Source organism: Lagopus muta, chromosome 9 (genome assembly GCF_023343835.1).
Source record: "Lagopus muta isolate bLagMut1 chromosome 9, bLagMut1 primary, whole genome shotgun sequence".
Lineage (NCBI taxonomy): Eukaryota > Metazoa > Chordata > Aves > Galliformes > Phasianidae > Lagopus > Lagopus muta.
In genome coordinates this window covers 2,838,736-2,860,945 of record NC_064441.1, presented here as the reverse complement: position 1 = coordinate 2,860,945, position 22,210 = coordinate 2,838,736, and the positions used below count along the sequence as shown (strand labels likewise).

Below are 22,210 nucleotides of genomic sequence, written 5' to 3'. Positions count from 1 at the left end.
CTGATGCAGCTCCATTACCTGAGCATTTATTACATTTTGATGCCCTATCTGTATACGCCGTTCTGTAAAGCTCATCCTGGAGGGGACACAGTTGTACGTCCAGTTTTACATGAGCAAGTGTACCAGATGGCTTTGTGATAATCTTATTAGGAATAAATAATACAGGTTGAATGTTGTTAGGGGCTATCTAAATGTGTATATATAATTTATGAAAATGCATAGTAGAGTATATGTAGAGACAGCATCAGAATTCATGAAAAACCACTTTTATCTAATCAGAAGAGTAATCAGAAACCATCTGTAATTTCTGTATATATACATACATTATTGCCAGTCACTTTGAAGAGCTTCTATGAAATGGTTTCGTCAGCTAATCAAATTACGCCATGCCATGATATGTATATTAGAGTATACATCTTCTTGCCTCCAAATTCTTGAAAACAAATGTGTTGAGAACATGATGTGCAGGGATACATGCAGGTTTTCATGTATGCTTAATTCTGACTTAGCTAATTAGACCTTATATTCTCACCTTCAAGTGTCATTATGTGAAAGAAAGTGACCTATAATTACTGTGGAAGGCAGCAACACAGCAGCTGGGGACACGTGCTAGAGGATTGCACTAGTGAAAAAGGTATGATAAACAAAATTTCTATTACACATTTCTATTTTCCAGCTCATTTTATGGAGCTTCAATAAGCCAATGTGGATATTGCAACAAAATATTAATAGTTGCTCTTTTGTATGTTACTAGTTTTTCATTGTTTAGTGGAAACCAGTAACTCCTACTCTTTTTTTTTCCTTTTTCCTTTTTTTTTTTTCCTTTTTTTTTTTTATTTTTATTTTTTTAGGTTTTATTATAGACTTAATATAGTTTAAATATATACAGCTTTGGCACATTAGCATGCTGACTGTTAAACCATAGTGTCAAGATTGATATATATTCTGATCTAGTTCCAAATTAATTTCAACGGGTGCAAGAATGCATATAATTAGTGTTGGACACCAAGAATAGGCAGAAAATGAAAAAGTAGCACTTTTATTAACTCTCTGAAATTATTTAAACTGCTTGTGAAAACAGTAGCAATTTTGTTAACTCAAAGGTACGCTACTGTAGCTAAAATTTGCCCTGCCATCTGGTGCATGAGCACACAAGTGGGCATGAATAGGCCCTACTTGCGGTGTTGCCAGCCTCGCCTCTGCTAAAGCAGGCAGAGAACTTGTATCCACGTGGGAAAGTCTCTACCATTATGTCAAAGCCTGTCAGCCACACTTCCTGTGACGAGCTGGGATTGATAATGCTTTTCCAGTTCTGCCCTCTCCAAAAATTTACAGCGTACCTTTTATGGTTGTGACTTAACCCAAGGTTTTTGTTTTGCGTTATTTTTAAAGATATAAGGTTCTAGTTAGCTGTCAGATCAACGTATCTGAATATGCATGCACATTTTCAGGAGAGATCTGTAAGTGCTCAGCAGGTGAAATGGGTTTCACCTTAGGGGCGGTTGGGACAGGCAGCTGATGGGGCAAGGCCAGGAAGCAGCATGGCTCTGTTGACCTCTGTCAAAGCCTTTGGATTTGCTCACTGGTCTGAAAACAGGAAACTCCTGGTCAGATAGTTTCTACTAGGATATATACATCAGAAATCCTAGCACACAGATCTCTAGTTTGAAGGGTCTCTGCACCCTGATGCTGCAGGAGATGCTGGTGGAGCATTCTGTGCAGTCTGACAGGAGGACAGATGCAGGAAATGCCCAAAGAAAGATACTGGTGATCCAGAGGAATTGTGACGGCAATATGAAAAAATTCATTGGAAAGAGAATAACTTGGAAGATCTTATGCATTCGGCCTGTTGGGCTCCCTTCTGTTATTTTAACTCAATCACTTCTCACAGAAATCAATCACATCTCACAGAAAAAAAACCTAAAACTTGGAAGCCTCTACTTTTAAAAGGCTTTGTAAAAGTTTGGGATGCTTTGAAGAAATAGAGCAGAGGTTTGGCTGATTACAGCAGTGATAAGTACTGAAGGCCTTGGGTGGCTGCTGCCATGACAGCTGTATGTACTGCTTTGTCAAGACCTAAAATAACTCAGCTATGATTGTACTCACTTCTGCTGAGTAGAAAACCAATAAAACATGTAGTGATTTTATTTCCTGGCCCAGACTTACAGGTTGCCATCTATTCAGTGAAACAGTTTACAGTTTGTTTGCAGTTAGAATATTTTCCTTCCTTACATAGAAAAAAAAAAAAAAAAAAAAAAAAAAAAAAAGGCAGAATTTGCTGTCAATTTTTATACTTTATTGCTGTCTTGTGTTATTGCCTCTTTTTTGGCTCAATAGCAGCCATTATAGGGGTGTAAAGGGAAAACGGTGACTTTTAAAGCACGCATTGCATGCACTGGGCTTTCCTTTTAAGAGTTTATCCTCCCAGTTCCAAAATAGATGTCATAGTTTGTTCCTTATTGACTAAGATCCCAACCTACGTAAAATAACATTTGTTCTGATTGTCTATCTGCGCTCTTTCATCTCCAGTGCAATAAGCAAGCAAAGAAATCTGAAAGATTATATTTCTGTGAGGAAGGAAGGTACCTAGGCTACTTGAATATTTGACTGAGTGGGTGGTAGAGCTGATAATGTGCCATTGCAGGGCTGTCAATGGAGGCACACACCAACTTACTGGCCATGTAGGCGTGAGTGTCTGATAGCTTTGCTGTCAGCCAAGCTAGGTGCAATTTGAGTATCGTATGCTGACAATAATTTAACAGTAGGAGCAATATTGCTTGATGTTGTGTATCAAGTGTAAACTGAAATGTAGTGAAATTCTTCTGTTATTTAAAAAGAAAGAAAGTGAGATCTTAGCTCCCAGTTCTTTTAATATAATTTCCTTACATGTCAAATTCGAGCTCGGTGTCCCAGAGCATTGTTGAAGCAGGATAAACCAAGAGGAGGCTGAATATGTTTGATAATACTTTACAAAGAGATAAAAGGTACTAGAAAACTTACTATTTGTCTTGGAAGAAATAATTAGAGCAAATTAGTCTAGTTTAATTATTACAGTAATTTAAGTGACTTGTGTATTTTTGCTGTAATTATAGCACCACTAAAGCTGCAAATCCTGAAAAATAAATAGTGCCTTATTGAAGGCAGCTGTTGAGGCAATTACTGTGGAGCTAGCATTGGAGAGCAGTTCAATTCAATCAGGGTAGATTGCTAGCTAGTATTTCAGTTCAGCATTTTGTGATACCGATTCACAATATGAGTGCACTTCTGCAAAGGAGCTGTAGGAAACCAGAGCAGCTCTGCATCCCCACACAGACCTGCAATGTGTGCTGCAGGTATCCTTGGTGGAGCAGTTAGGAAGAGTGAATTCATCTCAGCTAACTTTTTATTTCCATAAAGCCACTTTGGTTACCTTTGGGGATATTCTGTGGCAATGGGCAGGGCATTATTTAATAATCTGATTATTTTTTCTTTATGTTGTTTGAGGAATTGTTTGGCTGGTGAATTGGTTTCCCATCCTGCTGACTGGCAACAGAATTTTGGGGCCTCATCCTCGGTCATCAGCAAGCCGTGGTCCCATCTCCCAGAAGCAAAGAAGGAAGCCTATTTTATTTATGTATTTATTTTCCAGAGGCCTTGAAAAAGGTTGTGATAGCCCTAACCAGGTGGTTGCTATTTCGTGCCAGGCTCTGACCCCAAAGCCCGGAGATGCTTGTGATGCATAGAAAGAGCATGAGCTGGAACTCTAAGAGAATGCATTTGGTTTCTTTCTCCACATGGCTCATCTACACTATCCTGCCAGGTGGCTTGGTTTTTAACTCCATTTCTACTCATTTCTACCCTCGTTTCTGATTTGGGAGGGATGAACAGTACCCACCAGCTTCAAAAGGATACTAATGGCTAATCCCCCCCTCTCCCCCCTCCGTTTGAATCTCTTCTGTTTATGAGAAAACCAGATGTGATCAGGTGGAGAAGTCACCTAATGCCAAGGCAGCCAGCCCCATTGATTCTTCTTGAGCTGTGAGACCCATTATCTGGCGTCTTCTCTGGATGCAACTGAATGCATTTTACCCATGTTCAAGAAATCACTAAGACAAAGGAACAAGGGTGAGTTGCAAACTTTTAATGGTTGTTAACGGCTGGGTCTTTGCAATGCAAATGTAGAGACCAGCCTGAATTACACAGTCAAGTCGGCCTCAGAAAGCACATTCCATGTAGGTACATTCCAAGGTAGGAAATGAAAGGAACATGTTCGGCTTTTCATCAAATAAATAATAGTCATTTTTTCTACACTACCTCTGCTGCAAGCTTCCCCCCCTCGCTTGAGAGGTTTTATGCCTATAAAGGGGTTGTTCTGGGATTTAGATCACTTGATGCAAACATATTCGAAGCCTGCTAAATGCTCTTAAAGGAGCTAAAATGATCTCGGTGTTTGAAGTCCTAATTTTCTGTAAATATACAACAAGTGAGAAACTGAAACAGTGTAACGTGACTCTGGAGTAGAAGTCAGGAACTTAGATACTTTATGCGTTTGCCACCATCAGATACTGTATTTCTTTAAGAAATAAAAGAAAATAGTGGGCTAAATGTAGGCCTGTGATGCCTAAGGACCGTATGGTAGAAAGCTGTAAAACTAGATAAGTGGGAAAATAAAAATTGAAACAGTACATAGATTCCAGTTCAAGCTTCAGGTCTAGCAGAGTGGAGCTATTTTTATGGCACGTGTCTAATGAATTAGAGTCTCCTTTTCAAAAACTGTGTTCTTTATCTCACTGCAGCACACCTTTTGATTGGATTTTCAGGCCTTTAAAAATGCAGATTCAGGGTTATCGTGTTGCTTCCAGTCTTACCCAATTTGCCAGGGTATTGTTCAATACATTAAATAAAGATTGGAAGTGCTCGCTGACATCAGTCATTAGTGCCTGGCTCTCTTTTTGCAAGTTCCAAGTGCTGCCCTGCAGAAGGGAGGGATAATGAATTACTACACAGGATGTGTTGCGCCTTCAGGACAACTTGCATGAAACATTTTCTCCAGTGCTCCCCATAGGTTTTTCTCATCTCCTCCCTTTCTAGTTTCCCTCTTTGGGGTGACAGTCATTCCTACAGTTATTACTGTCTCATAGTCCTTAATGAAGAGCAAATAAATGGATGTGCTGTAGTGTCACTGAATCACAGTGTCCTAAGTTGGAAGGAACCAATGGAGTTTGCCAAGTGATCCCATCAATTAGTAAGACTTCCACCAGACATTTGAGGTCCCTGACACTGATGTTGCAAAATTAAACTTGAAGTTTCAGGGTTAACTAATAAATATTGGTCTTGAAGTTTTATTTCACTGAAGGAATTGTTGTGTGTTTACTGTAATGGTGATTCATGGTGATGGCTTTCTGTATCCCAAGAGAACAGCATACGATCTAAATAGATTGGTAAAGCATGTCTACAATTAAAGTTGATGGGAATAAACTGCTGTCAGAGGGAGTAGTAATCTCTAGTGACTGTGCTTAAAAATCATCTAAAAGCTGCTCTTTGCTTTCAAATTATGTAGCAAAACAGCGAAGTAGGCAACATCTCGTAGGAGGATCAGTGTACCTACAGGCCTGAATTTAATGCAATTTCCCTGTAAAGTAAGGAAATTGGAAATACAGGGTAAAAAAGACCACGTAAGTCCAAATCAGTCACATATTAGTTTGACTCGCGCTAATGGCCCATTATGTTTCCTCAAGGTACTGCCTGTAGTTCAAAAAGGCAGGAGGTATTGAGATCTTTTGCTTCTGTACTTCAGTGAAATGCTTTCAAATTGAATTCTTTTTATTGCAATGGAATTGTTTCAGGAGCAATAAAGGCTAAAATAAAATTTCTTTACGATGAGGATGACATAGCACTGGAACACACAGCCCAGGGAGGTTGTGGAGTCTCCTTCTCTGGAGATGTTCAAGACCTGCCTGGATACCTGGATACTTGTATGACCTGGTGTAGGGAACCTGCTTTAGCAGGGGGTTGGACTCAATGATCTCTGGAGGTCCCTTCCAACCCCTATGATTCTGCAATCTTGTGATTCTGTGAAAAAAAAACTCATATCAGATGTTTTTCCTCTTGAAGCACTGTTCACAGGTGAGCATTAAATTATTATTATTTCGTCATGTTTCTAACATGCACAGGCAGAAACAGTGGCTATTGCTGAATGTTTTACTATTGCTGAGTGCTTCACTTCTATCTTAGGAGATAATTCTGGATTTGGAATGTCTTTCTTAAATAAGCACAGCCATTTTGTCTACTTTTTGTGTGTCCCTAACTATGGAAGAGTCGTGTTATGTGGTCAAATGTCCAAGGACAGTTTTCTCTTAAAAAGTGAATTAAAAGGAATGAATATTAGAGCAGAGTGTTTTGCTGAGCACTTTTTTTGACAAAAAGTTCTGATAAATAGGCAAACTTATATGATGATTTAATCATGTTTAATTGTAGCTTTTTCTTTAATCATTGTAGCTTTGAGGTCAGGAGTGTTATTTTGGATGTTCTGCTGGAAACGTATGGTAGTCAAAAGAAAAAGTGAATAAACAGGTGTTTTGTTTTGGTACTAGACCTCAAAGAACCTAGGCTGCATTCTAGGACTATTTTACATAAACATTTCTCTTCAGATATTACAATAAAAGTTAATGGGGTGGTATGATAACAAGCTTTGTGAGCAATACCTGAGACATTCTCCTGTATATGAATAATAATTTTTCCTTTCTAGTGTCATACCAATTTTGGCATTTTACTTATTATTCTCCCATCGAGATTACTTTACATTCCTTTTGGATATGTATCACCACCTGCAACTTCTTCCAATACATCTTTTCACTTTATGAGGTTCTTGTCAAAGAATCTCCAAATTTCTGTCCTTACTTTTCCTTTTCAGTCTTCCAATGACACAGCACTATGGTGAAACTATTAGAAAGGACAAAATATAAACGTGGTAACACTGGGAGGATCTTCTCCCGCATCATTTTGGTGATGCTTTGGGGGATATAAATGTCATGTTATGTTCCTAATCTTGAAAAACTTTCCAGCAAAATTGCCCCTTTACAGGTCCCTTCATTACAGAAAACGAGATTTCAATAATAGTTACAAAACAGCCTTCTTGGAATAAAATTAGGTAAAATTGCCACTTTGTCAAAAGATGTAATGTGCTGAATTCATTAGCTTTTGTATTTCCTTCATGACAAATTGGGAGTGCCATGCAAAGTTTTGTATTATTATAGTAGCAACTTCTTTTGATTTAATATCAATATTTTTTTTTTAATGAGTTTGAGATAATTATATCTGTACACAAAAGTATCACTGGAAAGTATTTTTTTCAACTGTCATAAACTTTATGGACAGTACAAGGTTGCACTGGCAGTCAAGTGATTCCCTCAGTTGAGCAAAGTTTGAATGCGTGAGATACACTGTTAGATCTGTAGTTGGTAAACGACCAATCCTTTATCAGTGCTTCATTAATAACAAAGTTCAATATTAACTTGTAAGATCAACTATTTGCCAAATCTTGGCAGAGGGCATGCTAATGTTTTGGTTTTTTTAGGTGTTTTCCTTAGGGTGGTAGTCGCTATGAAAGTATTTCCCAGCTTAACTTGGTCTGGCGTAACCCTTAACTCTCCTATTCATTCAAGGACAGAGGCAGAAAGAGCGAACAAAGTCAAATTAAATGCTGTGAAGCATTTGATGGGCTGCCTTTTCTCTTGGTGATGTTTGTTTCTCAACGCTCTGACATCGTGGGTGCAGCTAACAGCCCAAAAAGATGCTTAAGATGCTTACAACAGCTGGAAATTATTAGAAGCAGCTCCAAAACCTGGTACAGTTTTTACACATTCACCTAAGACACACACACTTATGCCCTTTACACCTTGAGGTATTAGTGCTGTCATTCATTAACCAGGAGCCTCATGCATCTTGCAGCTCATCTGAGCTTCTTTAACATCATTGTCACCGCGAGGCTCAGTGCCATGATGTTTTGCATTGCTCTGCCCATTAATATAAGCTGTTTTTTGCCTTGTTCTTAAGATTTGTTTACCCTCTCTGCATGACAAATCTCCCTTCACAAATATATCATCCCATGGCCACTTTATTTCCATTTTTTTTCATTTATTTCCATAAGACACACTTTCCTTTAAACACTCTTGCAAGCTACACTATTAGCGTATCAAATCTTTTTAACACTGAATTTCTTGACACAGACTGTCATTAATATCAATCAACAGAGTGGAAAAATATGATAGTTACTCAGTATAGGATAGCCTACTGCAATAACCAGTGCTCTCCTCTTCAAAATGAGAGCTGAGCTCCCATCCTGCCTCCAGCTAAATGCTCCTGGCCCTTAATTAACTCCATACTGCACATGAAGGCCTGAACAGGGTCATGATCTGGGGTGAACTATTCAACCATGTGTCCCATAAAATCAGCTGTAGACAATGCAATGCCTCCTATAAGAGAAAAGATAGGTAAGACACTGAGAGAGAATGGAAGGGCAGGAGCAGGAGAATCAGCCAAGCCAAGGAAGAACCTGGTCCCATTATTTTCATTGTAGTATTGGCAGCCCCCAAAGTTTTGTTCCAAGTCTTGCAATATTTAATATTTTCATTCAGACTCCCACACAAGATTACCAGTGATTACAGGAATATAATGTTTTTGGCATTTTATTTTATTTTTTAATTTTTAAGCAAACTGTGGTGATTAGAGAGAAAACTGTAAGAATTATCTGAACAGAAACCTTAAGGGTTTGTAAGGATGGGAGCTGAGCACTTAATACTGTACCAAAATGGGAGCTGAAGAAATTGCGATTCTGGAGTCATATTATGCATGTTTTTCAGTTTTTGTTATTAACTCTTCGCCTTTTTAAGATAAAGATCCTAAGCCTTTAATAGTTTTGTTTTGTATTGTGGACATCTATAATTTTTACTGAAAAAAAAAAACAAAAAAAACCCAACAACAACAAAACCAAAACACCTGCAAAGAGTATAATGCATCTGAATAAGTAAGAAAGCTGGTTAGGAATCAGTACATGATATATAGTATTATAATACTTTATAATATAGGTGTATAAGTGTATATATTATAATATAGTATATAATCACGATGGCTTTGCTTTGTTTCCTGCTCAATAGCAGCAAGAAACACAGATGCTGGCTGCAGGACCAGCTGTAGGTAGGGCAAGGGAAGTCATAGAAACAGTGAGCAGACAAGTTTTGACTGAAAACAAAAATACTCAGAGGGGCCAAAACAGTAATTTCATTCAGTAGTTGCTTTCAGAATTGTCTTTTCCTCACTCTAAAGGCATGGAGACTGCCAAGCTTCTACCTTTCAGTAATGCCTTCATTTAATGAGCAGACAGCATTTCTTGAAAAAGTATCTAATCTGTGTTAGGTTAGTTTTACTCTGTGCATTCAGATATTTGAGGAGAGGTGGAGGACCTGAAGAAGTTGGGGGGAATAATGGCATAGGGACAGCTATTGAGCCTTGTGTGCCTATGAAAGCTCTCAGTTATCCCCTTTGGAGCATCCCAGGGACAAAAGCAGAGCTTGGATGTGTTTGAACTTCTGTGTGCCATCAGCATCTAGCAATTAGCTGGAAACATTGATTTTCCTTTTTCCATCTTCATTTATAGGTGGCAAGGGATATCCTAAAATTCATATTCCAGCTGCAAATGACCAGTTCAAATAATTTGCCTGTAGGATGATTTGGATTTCTAAATATCACTAATGCAATCCCATGACTGTTGAAAGAATGAAGAAGACAACAGGTTTTGATCAAATAACTATGTAAAACTTATTTTGGCATTTCCATGTTTCGAAGCACAAATAGCCAGAGAAAATATGCTTTCCTTCAGGCAAGGTTGAAATTCCTTTCTCAGCTGCAAAGACAGATAATGAACATCAACGATGTGTAAGATTTGGCTCTTCTAGGATGTACCAGTTACTAGTTTGAAGAATAGCAGTTACTAATTTACAGATATAACCAAGTGATTTATATTAGTGATTATGGTTCAGACTATTGTGATGCTTGTTCAATTTACAGTGGGTGCTTTTTCTGTTTCTCCTTTCTATCTTCACTAACTGTGGACAAGCAAGAAGTATTATTAAAATATTTTGTAACTGATTTGAGGTCTTATCAGATCGTCACAGGCACATGAGAAGCAAGTTCTGCTCTGACTACAGTAAAATTTTCAGCAGTGATTGCTATATTGCTGTAATTTAGAGATTCACAGCAAGTTATTTGCTTGCTTACAATAAGAAATGCAGAATTTCTTCCTCTTTCTACAGTGTACGTTCAGCTGGAAGTGCTATCATTGTAGTCACTATTTTGGCTTTTACTGGGCTGGAGCTTGAAATAACTCATAAATAACTCTTGGATTCAGCTTCAGGGTATGTTTGTTGTCTTTGTCATAATTTGTTGGCTCAGAGGTGTTATTAGAACCAGGATTATGGCCCACAGTTTAGGCATGCAGAGACTTATTTAGCTATGAAAGGGCAGAGTTTATACAATGTCTAATTGCATTGATCTTAGAACTAGACAAACTTTGAAAATGAACTTCAAGCATGTTCTGCTTCTTCATGACAGTGAAATTATTCTACTGAAGTTATTTCTCTGTCTGGTTAATAAACAAAGTAAAAATCTTTTGGCTGCCAAATGCTATAAAATGAAAACTACTTCTATTTGAGACCAAGTTCTCACATGATGTTATCTCTAACTGTGATGCACTTCAGGAAAAGGAGACAGCTCTGAAGGAATTCATATCTGTATTCTTCAAAGTCCACTGAGAAAATAAATGTTTGCAATGTATTTCCCAAGGCCTTCTCAGTTCTTTCTCTTGACCATGTTTACATTAATCTCAGTTCAGTACATGAAGAACATTCCAGGGTAAGTATACTTTATTTTTTCTTTTTATTTTTTCTTGCTCAGTTCATCTTTAAAATTGGCTACTTTTTTATTATTGTTATCATTATTTTCTTCTAAATATAGGAAGTTTTTTTTGTCCTTTTTGGAAACCTGTAACAAGTTGTACAACTTAACTGTGGCATGCCTTCATGCTCAGGTCTGCAGCTGCAGTAACAATCTCCTAGGGAGCTCAGGTAAGACTTTTGCCTAGAAATTTCCATAAAAGAGCTGTCTCACACAGGCTTTCAAAGTCTCTGCTGAATATTGTGTTCACTGAAGCTTTAAAGAGGAGAAAGATGATGCCTATGTTGTGACAAGCATTTGGTTTCTAATAGACATTAATGAACTTTCTGAAAGTATTTTCTCTGCCATCCCTTTCCCTACAGAACTTGGGGCTGCCAGTAGAGGACCAGAGGGTGGTGGTGCAGTAAGCAAACTGTACAGTGAACACATCAGTTGTTCCATGCCTTCACTGATGTCTTAGCAAAGTGCTGAAGAAGTGATTAAGATGTGCAGTGAACTTTTCCAGGTTGAATTCAAGCTCATAATGCTTACTTTGTTTGGTAGTTTTGAGAGAAGATGAGAGGCTTTATCCAGATTTCTATGTCCCCATCTGATAAAGACAATAAGGTACAATACATAAAAAATGAAGAATTATCAACCTAACTTTTCCTCTACTCTTATTTAAACACTTCCCAGGTCATTTAATAATTTCATATCTATCAAGCCAGAGAGAGCATGCATTGACTTAGTCTCAGAGTATAAGACACTGTTGTCTAAACAGGGTTTGCTTGTCTCCAGCTTCTGCTTTAACACTGTGCATTTATTCACAGAGCCCCACATAACTCACAGAGCCCCCCATTTTCTCTACAATAGTTGGAAATGTGCTGTAATATTTCACTTAGCACTTTTTGTGGGTTGGGTCTGTTATATTGGAGTTTCTAAAGTCTTATCTTTTTAAGTGTGAAGAGGACTTTATCTATCTATATCTCTATATAGACATTTTCATTTGAACACTGCAATAGGTCTGTTGTGATTTCAGTGCCAAATAAGATGATTGTGGAGGGCAGGAATATCATCCATGTGATCTGCTTGTTAATTGATGGATGGATTGTATGGTGGGTTCCCAGGAGTCCTCGAAGAGCTATGCTGAATTTGGATGGGTTTTCTGCTTGTGTGCATCTGCCTCATTAGTTTGCCAACGTGTCCTGAAATTCTTGGGAGGAAAGTCATTACCAGTACAAGCTGACTTACTGCAGCAGAGTTCCAGCAGGAACAGGTTGGGTCTCCTGCCAACAAACCTTGCAGTCGTGTCACACAGAATCTGAGACTCACCAAAATGTTGATTTGGCCAAATTATTTGACTTTTGCTCACTTAGGATATCTGTTTTTGTTCTTTTTCCTCAAGAAAAAGTTAGCTATTACCCTATGTGTGCAAGACCTGTAGTGTTCATACATATGCAGATATATTTAGATAGAAACAATAGCATATCTGTGCCTTGCTGTTTGGAGATGCTCTGTACGTGATCCCTATGTTGCTGTTCCCGAGAAAGAAGCTCAAGCATGGGAGCAGCTATGGGACGCTTCAACCATAAGTCTCCATGGAATAGCAATACAGTGATTCTTTGGAAAGACCAGACCCTATGCAGTTCTCTAGGTAAAAAGCTGCACACGTTGCTAATCAAACCATTCTAAGCATCTGCAGAATCATCAACTTCATCATCCATATGGAAGAAAAAAACATGAAGCACACAGATGATGAATGTGGTCTAATCACTACCTGATATCCAGCTAATAAGTAACTGAGCTGGGAGCGGAGAACAGACTATGGGTCTTTGCTCTGAACAGGCATTTGCACTTCAGTACACAGAACAGTGATAAGGACTGATATCTCCTACTGAAGGAAGACAGTTGTACGTTTCAGATCTCCTTTCAGAGAAGGGAGAAGACACAGCTGGCAACTGCCTTGTAATGTGCAGAACGTAAATCAAGAAAGTTTCTTTTTTCCCAGGCTTGGGGGATGAGTATTTCAGAATGGGATTTGCCACAGCTGCTTCTGAAAAGTATTTGGCCTTCTTTATTCCTTGAGCATGGCCATGACTTCACTGAAGAGCTCCCATCTTGCTGAAGTGATATTTCAGAGTTGTTTCACCCATGTAAATATTACATGCAGGGAATACAGGAGAACCAGCATGTTCCTCTTGGATCTTTGATAGATGTCCTTCCATGACAGTTCCTGCTTCTTGGATTTCAATACTCCATTTTGACCTGAAAGCTCTGTTGTTGATATCCGTTGTAGACAAATTAAAACACGTTAGGCTGGGAAACCTGCTTGGTTAACCCTCTTGTGAGACCTCACTGTTCAGCGCTTTTATGTTCTCAAATTGCACAGGAAATGTGTACTAGTTGATTGATAATACCAGATTGTAGCACTATGAATTCAGGAAAGCACTTAAACAAATGGCTGTGTAGATGGCTGTGTGATTGCAGACATGTTTAAATGAAACACATGGCCATATGCTTTGCTGAACTAAGTACTTTCCTGGAACAACTAAATTCAATTTGGAAAACAGAGATAAACAAACAAGACCTCCAGAATCATTGCTGTCTTCATAATTCGCGTGACACTGTTGTGTCTCAGTGTGCACTCATAAAGAAGTACATTTTGCAATATTAAGAGGGATGTTAGAATTAGATTTCTAGAGCTTGTTTGCACACGTGCAGGCGTACATGGTGTTGTTACTGTGGAATGGAGAGGCTAAGATACCTGAATACCAGGCTGCACGTTAAAAGCAGTCATTGAGAGTGATGGCATTCATCTGTGTAGAGGAGAATGGTTCCAAGAGAACCATCTTGCCTTCTAAGAACCGACTTGGGAAAAAAAGAGCCATTTACTTTTGTGCGGTCACTTCTCTTACCTGCATTTGCCAGAGGGAAGGGAAAGGTTTAGGCAATGGAGTAAATTTATGTTGCAGGAGACACCCAGCACTTACACATTTCTAACGATATAGCAGCATTTGGATTTATTATGTTAAGTAAACTGACACCATTAATTCATTATGATGACAAGAGTCACAGTGATTAGTCTACTGCATATTCAAGCTGCTAAGTAAATTGACTACCTTTAAAAATTAAAGTTTTGCTTGCCAACAGGGGTAGTTAGTGAGGATGTTTCAACCTTGAACATTGAAAGAAGTATCAGCCCAGCAGGAGATCATTGCTTTGCATCCTACCTCTTCAGTCAGGGGTACTCACTTGAGCTTCTGTCTGCTGTAAGATAAAGTGATTGATTCATCTTCACACTTAGAATTCTTATCATATTTCTCTCAACTTCTGATGCAATTTGCTATTTTCCCATAAGGAATTTCAGTGGTCACCTGTTTTATCTAGGACTGTACCCCTCTTTGCTTGTGGTCGTGGCTGTGAGCGCTGGTGCCCTACTGTCACTGTCAAGAAATGGCCATGCTGAGGCTTACAAAGGTTCACAAGCCTTAGCAAGTCGTAGGTCAAGTGCAGGAGTTGAGGGCATCCATCACAATTTGTGAACAATTCAAATCTATCTCAGCCACCTTCACTTGACTGAGAAATAATTTCTAAGTACTCTTAACAGTATGAACCAAAATGTTTAGTTTGGAAAGTAGAGATTTAATGTCATGATTATATCTGTTGTAACAGAAAGTCAAAATTCAATTAAATATTAAGGCTGCATACTATGATTGAAGATTCTTCCCTGTAAACTCTCTTCTAGGCTAATATTCCGTCTTTCTACTGTTGTTTTGACATTTACTGCTATGATCCCATCAAATCTGTTTATATTAATATTAGCATTAGTTATTCACTGTTAATTACTGAAAATGTTAAATGATCATAAATTTGATTATCTATTAATGATTATTTTAGTAAGTCTTTTTCCTCATTTGAGAACCTTTAATGACTTCATACAATGCTTAAAGCAGAAATGATAGACAAGGAATGTGAAGCATCAAGCGTCTGCTAACAATGATATGAAAAAAGTACAGTAAAGCCATTAAATCATGCAATATGGTCAAATTTATTGGCATTTTATTGCTGCTTTTCTCTCATTTACAGAACCTGCTGAGTGATACAGAACCAAAATATTATTAATTAACCAGCTATTACTTGGCTACGATAACCACAGTAACTAATTTTAGCTCAGAAAGTTTCTGCAACCTGCCTGTAATTATGTATGTGCCTGCCATTGGTAGATTGGTTGGCAAACAATGCAATGAACTGATAACAGCAGAGAATAAAACATTGGTTTTGAGACTGAGCTTTACAACCAGGATCAGCAGATGAAGGAAGCAGAGGGGCTTTAAGGTACGTCATCCCATTTATTCTATCTGTGTTACTGCAGACCTTCCCTTTGCTGCTGAGCCCAAGTCGCACAGCAAAAGTTGCATTTATGAATTATAAATTATAAATCCTTGTTTTAGAAGCCTCAGGTTGTGGAGGAGACCTTGAGAATGAAAAAGCTGAAATACAATGCTGCGGATGTTTGCAGGGTTGTGGGGAGAGTTGGACGAAAAGAATTTTAATATTCTTCTTTATTCTTAATATTTAATATTTTGGTTTTCAGAAAAATAAGCTTTACTTGTTAGGGCTCCCAGCTGATGAGTATTCTGACAATGCTACAGGAAACCCAGAGGAGGAACTGCTGGAATATAATTTTCTCATTGTAGAAACAGGCCTTAAATATGTGCTTTTAAATATACAGGGAAGTGGTAGGTTTTAAATGTGTTACTTCCCTTAGGAGGTAACTATAATCATAACAATAGCTACTAATTTTGATATTAATGGAGAAAATGTGAATAGCACTATGTTATTTTAAAAAGCTTAGATAATAATCACTGTAGAATCACAGATAGGTTTGGGTTGTAAGGGATCTTAAAGCCCATCCAGTTCCAACCCCTGCTATGGACAGGGACACCTCCTAGCAGCTCAGGCTGCCCAGAGCCCCGTCCTGCCTGGTCCTGAGCACACCCACAGTGCCAGGGCCTCACTGCCCTCATAGTAAAGACTTATTTTTCCTAATATCTAAACAAATTTACCCACTTTTAGCTTAAAGCCATTACTCACTGCCTCATCACTATATGACTTTGTAAAAAGTCACACTCCAGCTTTCTTGTAGGCTCTCTTTTAAGTAGCAGAAGGCCACAGTAAAGTATCCCCAGGCTGAACAAACCCAAATCTCAGCTTGTCTTCATAGGAGAGGTGCTCCAGCCTCTTTGTGGCCCTCCATACAGGAGGGTACATTTATCTAAGTATCAGCTTTATTGTTCTGGAGATTGCTGGTGTTTCTTTACTGTTTTTATTGTCTGTTCATTCTGGTGGCTGTGGGATTTCCAGGAATAAGGGTGGTGCTGGGGTAATAAATTATACTTGTAGGAAATGGTCAGCAACGAACGAAGTGCATTAGATTAACAGTGTTTTTTTATAAAATCAAACCAAACAACAAGCAAAAAGCCAAAAACTCATACCAGAAGTTTTTCTAAAGTATTTTTCTTTTAAGTCCTCACTAAAGCTCTTGAGAGTGCTTTCAGGTGCTAGTGCAATGTGCACACATAGCTGCATTTTCTTACTTGGACTAAAAAGAAGATGTTTCTCTGTATTTAATGCTGTTTTATAAAGTTAAATATTCTTAACCAACTGTGAAATGCAGTTGCTGCTGCCAATGTATATCGATCTGCATGATGGAGATCAGTTTTAATTAGTTTTCCTGCTGGTGTGCAGTTCAACATTAATGGTCTTGTGTTGCTCTTTCTGGTGCTTCAGTAAAATGTAAGAAACTTCATAAATAACCTCAGGAGAAAATTCGTATTTGCATATTTAGAAGTGCTTTAGTGGGAACAAAACACATTTCTCAGTGGTTGACCATGAGTGTAATAATGCAGTAATCTGTGTGAATTATCTGGAATAGGAGATTTATTCTTAATCCTAGGATTAGGAGGTATGGTTTAAAACCTAAATAATGTATGAAAATATAAGAACTGAGAACTAATACTGTAGCTTATAGAGTTTTTCAAGCTATTGCTTTTGTTTTCCTCATGCCAATGATCCTCTTGACCTAGATGGGCAAGAGGAAATTCAGTGGCCTGGAAATCACTCTCATTGCCCTCTTCTGCCTGGTGGTGGTGGTGGCCATTGTGCTCATCGTGCTTTTAGCAACAGGAGTACCTGCAGTCAGAACTACAGGTAAGTACTTCTCACCTCCAGGACCAGAGGCAAAATCCTCAGTGGTAACTGCTCAGCTCTGCTTGCTGAGATGTTCACAAGTCCCATAGTACTCCTGTTGGAATTGCCTGTTGGCATCATTTAAGTCGTTGTTTAGATTAAACTTTTCAAAGAGTATGAATGTTCAAGAAGGGGGAAAAAAGAGTGAGCGTTTCTCTGCTGTGTTATATTATATAATAGAGTATATATTATATAATATAGAGTATAGAGTATAGAGTATATAATATATATTATATAATAGAGTCACAAAATGGCCTGGGTTGAGAAGGACTTCAAAATCATCTGGTTCCAACCCCCTGCTATGTGCAGGGTCGCCACTCACCAGACCAAGCTGCCAAGAGCCACGTCCAGCCTGGCCTTGAATGCCTGCAGGGATGGGGCATCCACAGCCTCCTTGGGCAACCTGTTCCAGTGCCTCACCACCCTCTGTGTGAAAAACTTCCTCCTGATATCCAACCTAAACCTCCCCTCAGTCTGTAACCATTCCCCCTTGTCTTATCATTACCAAACCATGTAAACAGGCATTTCCCATCTTGCTTATACTCTTAAATGAACCTTAAGGTGCGTTTATATGATGCTCTACCTCAAACTTCTTTGGATGAGCAGTATTTCACAGGATGGAGCTCTCATAAGAGCAGTTACACAGCACTATTCAGATGAAAGAAAGCCCTTCTGATTGTAATTCAGCATAAATTTCTAAGGAAGCAGCACAGACTGGATAACAAGACCTACTGAAAACTGAATTACTATATATCTTCACAATTACAATAATTTATGTCACCCATTTGTACAAAAAAAACAAAAGTGAAGCTCTTCTACCTTTATCAGGAATAGTCCTGTGCAGCTTTTCAAAGTTAAGGTAAATCATAGTAGCAATAGCTTAAACTCATTTGAGCCTGTATTCATGGTTAGAGGATCAAGGTGGTAAGAAAGTCAGCAGAACAACTTAATGATAATCCGGATATTAATATATTTTGGAAATAACCTGTTATTTTATTTCCCTAACAGAATTTACACCAGAATGTCCGAACATATTAACAGTGGAGAGAATTGACTGCATCCCGGATCAAACAGCAACAAAGGTCTGAGAACATTATAATAAAAACAATTAGAAAATAGGCTTTTCCACATAAAATCTTATGTTTGATTATGGAAATGTACCTTTTCTCTAACATATTGATGGTCCTCATAACTTTTATTTGTCTGTGAATGCCTGAATACTTCACATGTAACTTCTGTATGACAAATTTTAGCCCGTTGTCATAAGGCCAGACTTTTTTCTAGCCACTGCAGCACTTTATTGTCAAGGGTTGAAAACCCCTGTCAGTATACTCCCCAGCAATTTGGCTTGTTGATAAGAGAGAACAAAATTAGGCAAACAAGGAGGGGTTAGAAATACATACTGTTTTTAACAACTTTGCCTAAGCAATTTCTTTTTTTCTGATGGCCAACTGCAAGCATTTACAGCAAAGCATGTTTTAGAAATAGCACATTGAGATTCACTGCATGAGATTTTTATAATGCTGTCAGTTTCCTCTCTGAACTGATCTGAATCTCACTATCTCACCTACTCTCTTTCTTGAATGTTGTCTCTCATCTGAGCAAGGATAGAAAATTCTTGTGGTGGTTGCTATAGAAAGGTTATTTTTGTTAGCTTTCTAATCATCATTAATATTCATTTTAATAAAAGATGTTTTCATTTTCTGATGGAAGATGATGGGTGCCTGGCCTCTTTTTTTTCTTAGTAGGGTGCAGCTTGAGAGAAAATATAGTGAGTACATTATGATGTGTGATGCTAATGCCATTCATAGAGATATAAAAATGATTAACCAACCTTCTCTATCTCTCTGTGAATTCCCAGTCTAATTGCAGAAGTGACAGTTGTTAATGATGCTGTCATGCCATGAGTTGTATTATGATATGTAGTTCAATACAGCCTTGCGGGTTAACGGAGTAGTAAAGGCTCAACTCACAGCATGCTTCTCTTCTCTTTGGTTCCATGCTCCAGGAGCAAGCACACCATGATAGGTGTCATGCAGATCACTTTAATCTTTAATTACTACCTTAGGATTAGCCACCCTATATTAAGCACTACACTTATTACAAGTGAAGAAAATGATTTTGCTCTGGTTGCAATTGCAAGCCGCACTGTAAATCTGCTCTTCCGTTTTACCCTTTGTGATCAGGAATAATTAGAAACAATCACAATAAAGTCACCAGAAAACAAAAAAACAAAAACCAACCACGTCTATAGGTGCAGGTTTGAACACCAAAGTTCTTGCTCTGGAATTAGAGGTAAAATAAATGATTCCTGAATCTGCTCTTTCCGTAGTGAATTCTGGGCAGCAAATTTCAAAAGACTAGAGATAAACATCACCTTTAATCTTTGCCCTGAAGAAAGCTGCTAGGTGCATGCATCTCACAATCTAGAGTCCTGTTTTTTCTGCAAGCACTTTTGTTACCCTTCTTCAGGTTTATTCTAGTATTACATCCGGCAGAGCTCTAAAACTACAGGTATTTGACAAGGAAAGGACTCTGTAGTGGTTTCTAATAGCTGTTTTCAGAATAAAAAGCAACTGGGAGCATGATACTTTGCCTGAGCTCAGGTAGCAGCTTAGTGTCTCTCTTGATGTCTTTATTTGCTGAGGTATTTCTAGGTGAAGCCTGGGCTTGCAGAGGATAGGGGCACAGCAAGCAAAGAAGTATTTATTCACCAATCACAGGATTGCCAGAGATAAAAATCCTGAGAGAGAGCACACTTTTATTAACTAGTCACTGCCATGGAAAGTTGTTATTGGTTTTATAAGACAAGAAGAATACACTAGTAAAAACTAACCTACCATGAGCAGAGCTAGTGCTGTCCAGGACAGGACCTCTGAAAGCTTGAGGGGAGACTTTATTGTTTGTTGTTTGGTTTGTTGTTATTGTTTTTTTTTTTTATCTTGTTGGTAAAAGTTTGTTTTGATGCTAAGAAGAGAAACATTGCAGTTTGACACATAGTCAAGCAATTCTTTCAGTCCTTGGTGCTGAGTTCAGTGTTCAGAAGCGACCTTGTTTTGTTTCCCACCATACACTGTTTTCTTATTTCCACTATTATTTCTAACGAAGCTTTGACACTTTCTTTGACTTTGTTGTGTGTTGGTATCTAGTACGTTACTTTAATAGAGACTGTGACCACCTCCTATCTTTATTTACACTAAATGATAGCCTCTGTAACAGCCTTGACAATACCTTTGAATGAACTCTGCTCTTTCTAGTGTCAAGCATAACCGATCTTGCACTTGTGCACTTACTTCCTCATGCAGCAAGCTCCATGTGCCACAAAAGTACTGATCTACAGTTTACAAATCCACTAGAATAAAACCTATCCTGAAGAGTATCACTGCCCTGTAAAGTAATTAGTGAAAATATTCAACAAGCAAACATGAGAAGCAGTTGGGAAAAAGAAAAGGATGTTTATCAAGTTGGGAAAGGAGATGCTTGAAATATTAGGTGTTAGGATAAACTGTTGTTCAAGCTATTGGGATAGTCAGTGGTCTGGGAAGGGATAAGAAGATGGGGGTCATAACTGTATTGTTGGTACGTAGTCTACTTGGTGTGCTTGGCCCAAACACTGTAGAATAATGCATGAAATTATCTTGAGCTAATAGCTCTGTGAATTTCCTCTGCGTTCTCCTTTGACACTTACACTACATCTGGGCTAGAGCTTTCTCTGTTCAGAGAATGAGGCAAGTAATTGAATTTTCTAGGCTGGGCTCTATAACCTGCACCAGTAGCAGTGGATTTTGGCCTACCTTCATCTATACATGTGGACTGTTTTAAATAAATATGGCACAATCAGCAAAAATATTTGAGCAGGAAGAGCTTGTGCAAGTGTGCAGGTGGAAGGAGGGGTCTTGAAGACCTGTGTGTTGGATTTGAATGCCCAGGATCACTGAGACTTTTGCCCTCAGTAGTCCTTGTATCACTTCTGCCCTTTGCTTCCAAGTAATTAATCTGGTTTTCAACATGGGAAAACCTGTGGGCATTTACAGTGATGTGTTACGCAAGTGTAATCTATGAACATAGAACTTGTGCAGACAACTTGTGAATAAGTTAATTTCTAACAGTAAGGCAAACATATTCCTGTTTATTGGAGTATTGAGGTGTAGATTAAAGATTGATGCCTCTATACTGAGTTATATACTTTGAACAGTGGGTTTAATTGCTAGGGTGATTTATGTTTGTTTTTGTAGAAAAAGCGATCATCAATCAATCTGAATCTAAGATTCTATAGAAGCAATCTTAACATTTCTGATACTAGGAAATGACATTGAAATGTAGTTCCTATACATAATGATAAATGATGCATATGTGATGTTTTCCAGCCAGATGTTTACTAGATGTTAAGCCAAACATAAATGTTATCCAGTCCCCAGTGTGTGAGTGTTGGTTAGTCTCTAGTGTATCTGTCACAGCTCAAATGTTTCCTTAATTTTTTAAGTGTTCATTCTTCCTGTGAATCTTCAGGTTTTAGGAAAAAATCATTGTCTATGTGTCTACCCTGAATCAGGAAAAAAAACCAACCCAAGTTGTTGTTTCTATTAGAACTGACTAAATAGATTTTCAGTGAAAGAGTTTATCTGATAGCAATTGTGACTATGTTTTCTGGTGTTTGGGGTAAAAAATTACTTCATGTGCATTTCAATTGTTGCAGTGTAGAATGTTTATTGTGTAAAATCATAGAATTGTAGAATCTCAAGTTTGGAAAGGACCTACAAGATCATCTAGTCCAACCTTCCTCCTGTTACCATTGCTACCACAAGCCACTAAACCATATCTCATAGCTCCAAAATCAATTGATGTGAGTTTCTCCTGTCCTTTAATCAGAGCATCTGTGAATTGCGTGGCTGCTGCTGGAGTCCCCAGAGTGATACCAGTGTACCCTGGTGCTTTTTCTCTGAAAACCATGGATACAAAGTAGATGGGTCAACAAGATCAACTCAAACAGGTAAGCTGGGAGCTGAGGAACCTGGTTTTAATGTACATCTGGGTGTCTGATTTGAAACAGCAA

General features: G+C 38.3%; 1 protein-coding gene across 4 annotated transcripts in view; it reads left to right on the top strand.

Annotated features, from left to right (window-relative positions):
* Positions 1 to 22,210, top strand: part of SI (sucrase-isomaltase) — a 77,982-nt gene that overhangs the window by 15,866 nt on the left and 39,906 nt on the right. The window contains exons 2-8 of one of the 4 annotated variants that reach the window (XM_048955400.1): positions 540 to 634; positions 10,990 to 11,099; positions 11,292 to 11,535; positions 14,995 to 15,243; positions 16,995 to 17,118; positions 18,166 to 18,239; positions 22,027 to 22,147. In XM_048955400.1, coding sequence (XP_048811357.1) covers positions 16,995 to 17,118; positions 18,166 to 18,239; positions 22,027 to 22,147 — 319 coding nt within the window. In that variant the 5' untranslated portion in view covers positions 540 to 634; positions 10,990 to 11,099; positions 11,292 to 11,535; positions 14,995 to 15,243. Of the gene's footprint in view, positions 1 to 539; positions 635 to 10,359; positions 10,392 to 10,733; positions 10,888 to 10,989; positions 11,100 to 11,291; positions 11,536 to 14,994; positions 15,244 to 16,994; positions 17,119 to 18,165; positions 18,240 to 22,026; positions 22,148 to 22,210 lie in introns of those variants that run through there. The other 3 variants (XM_048955402.1, XM_048955399.1, XM_048955401.1) reach the window with 3 other exon arrangements.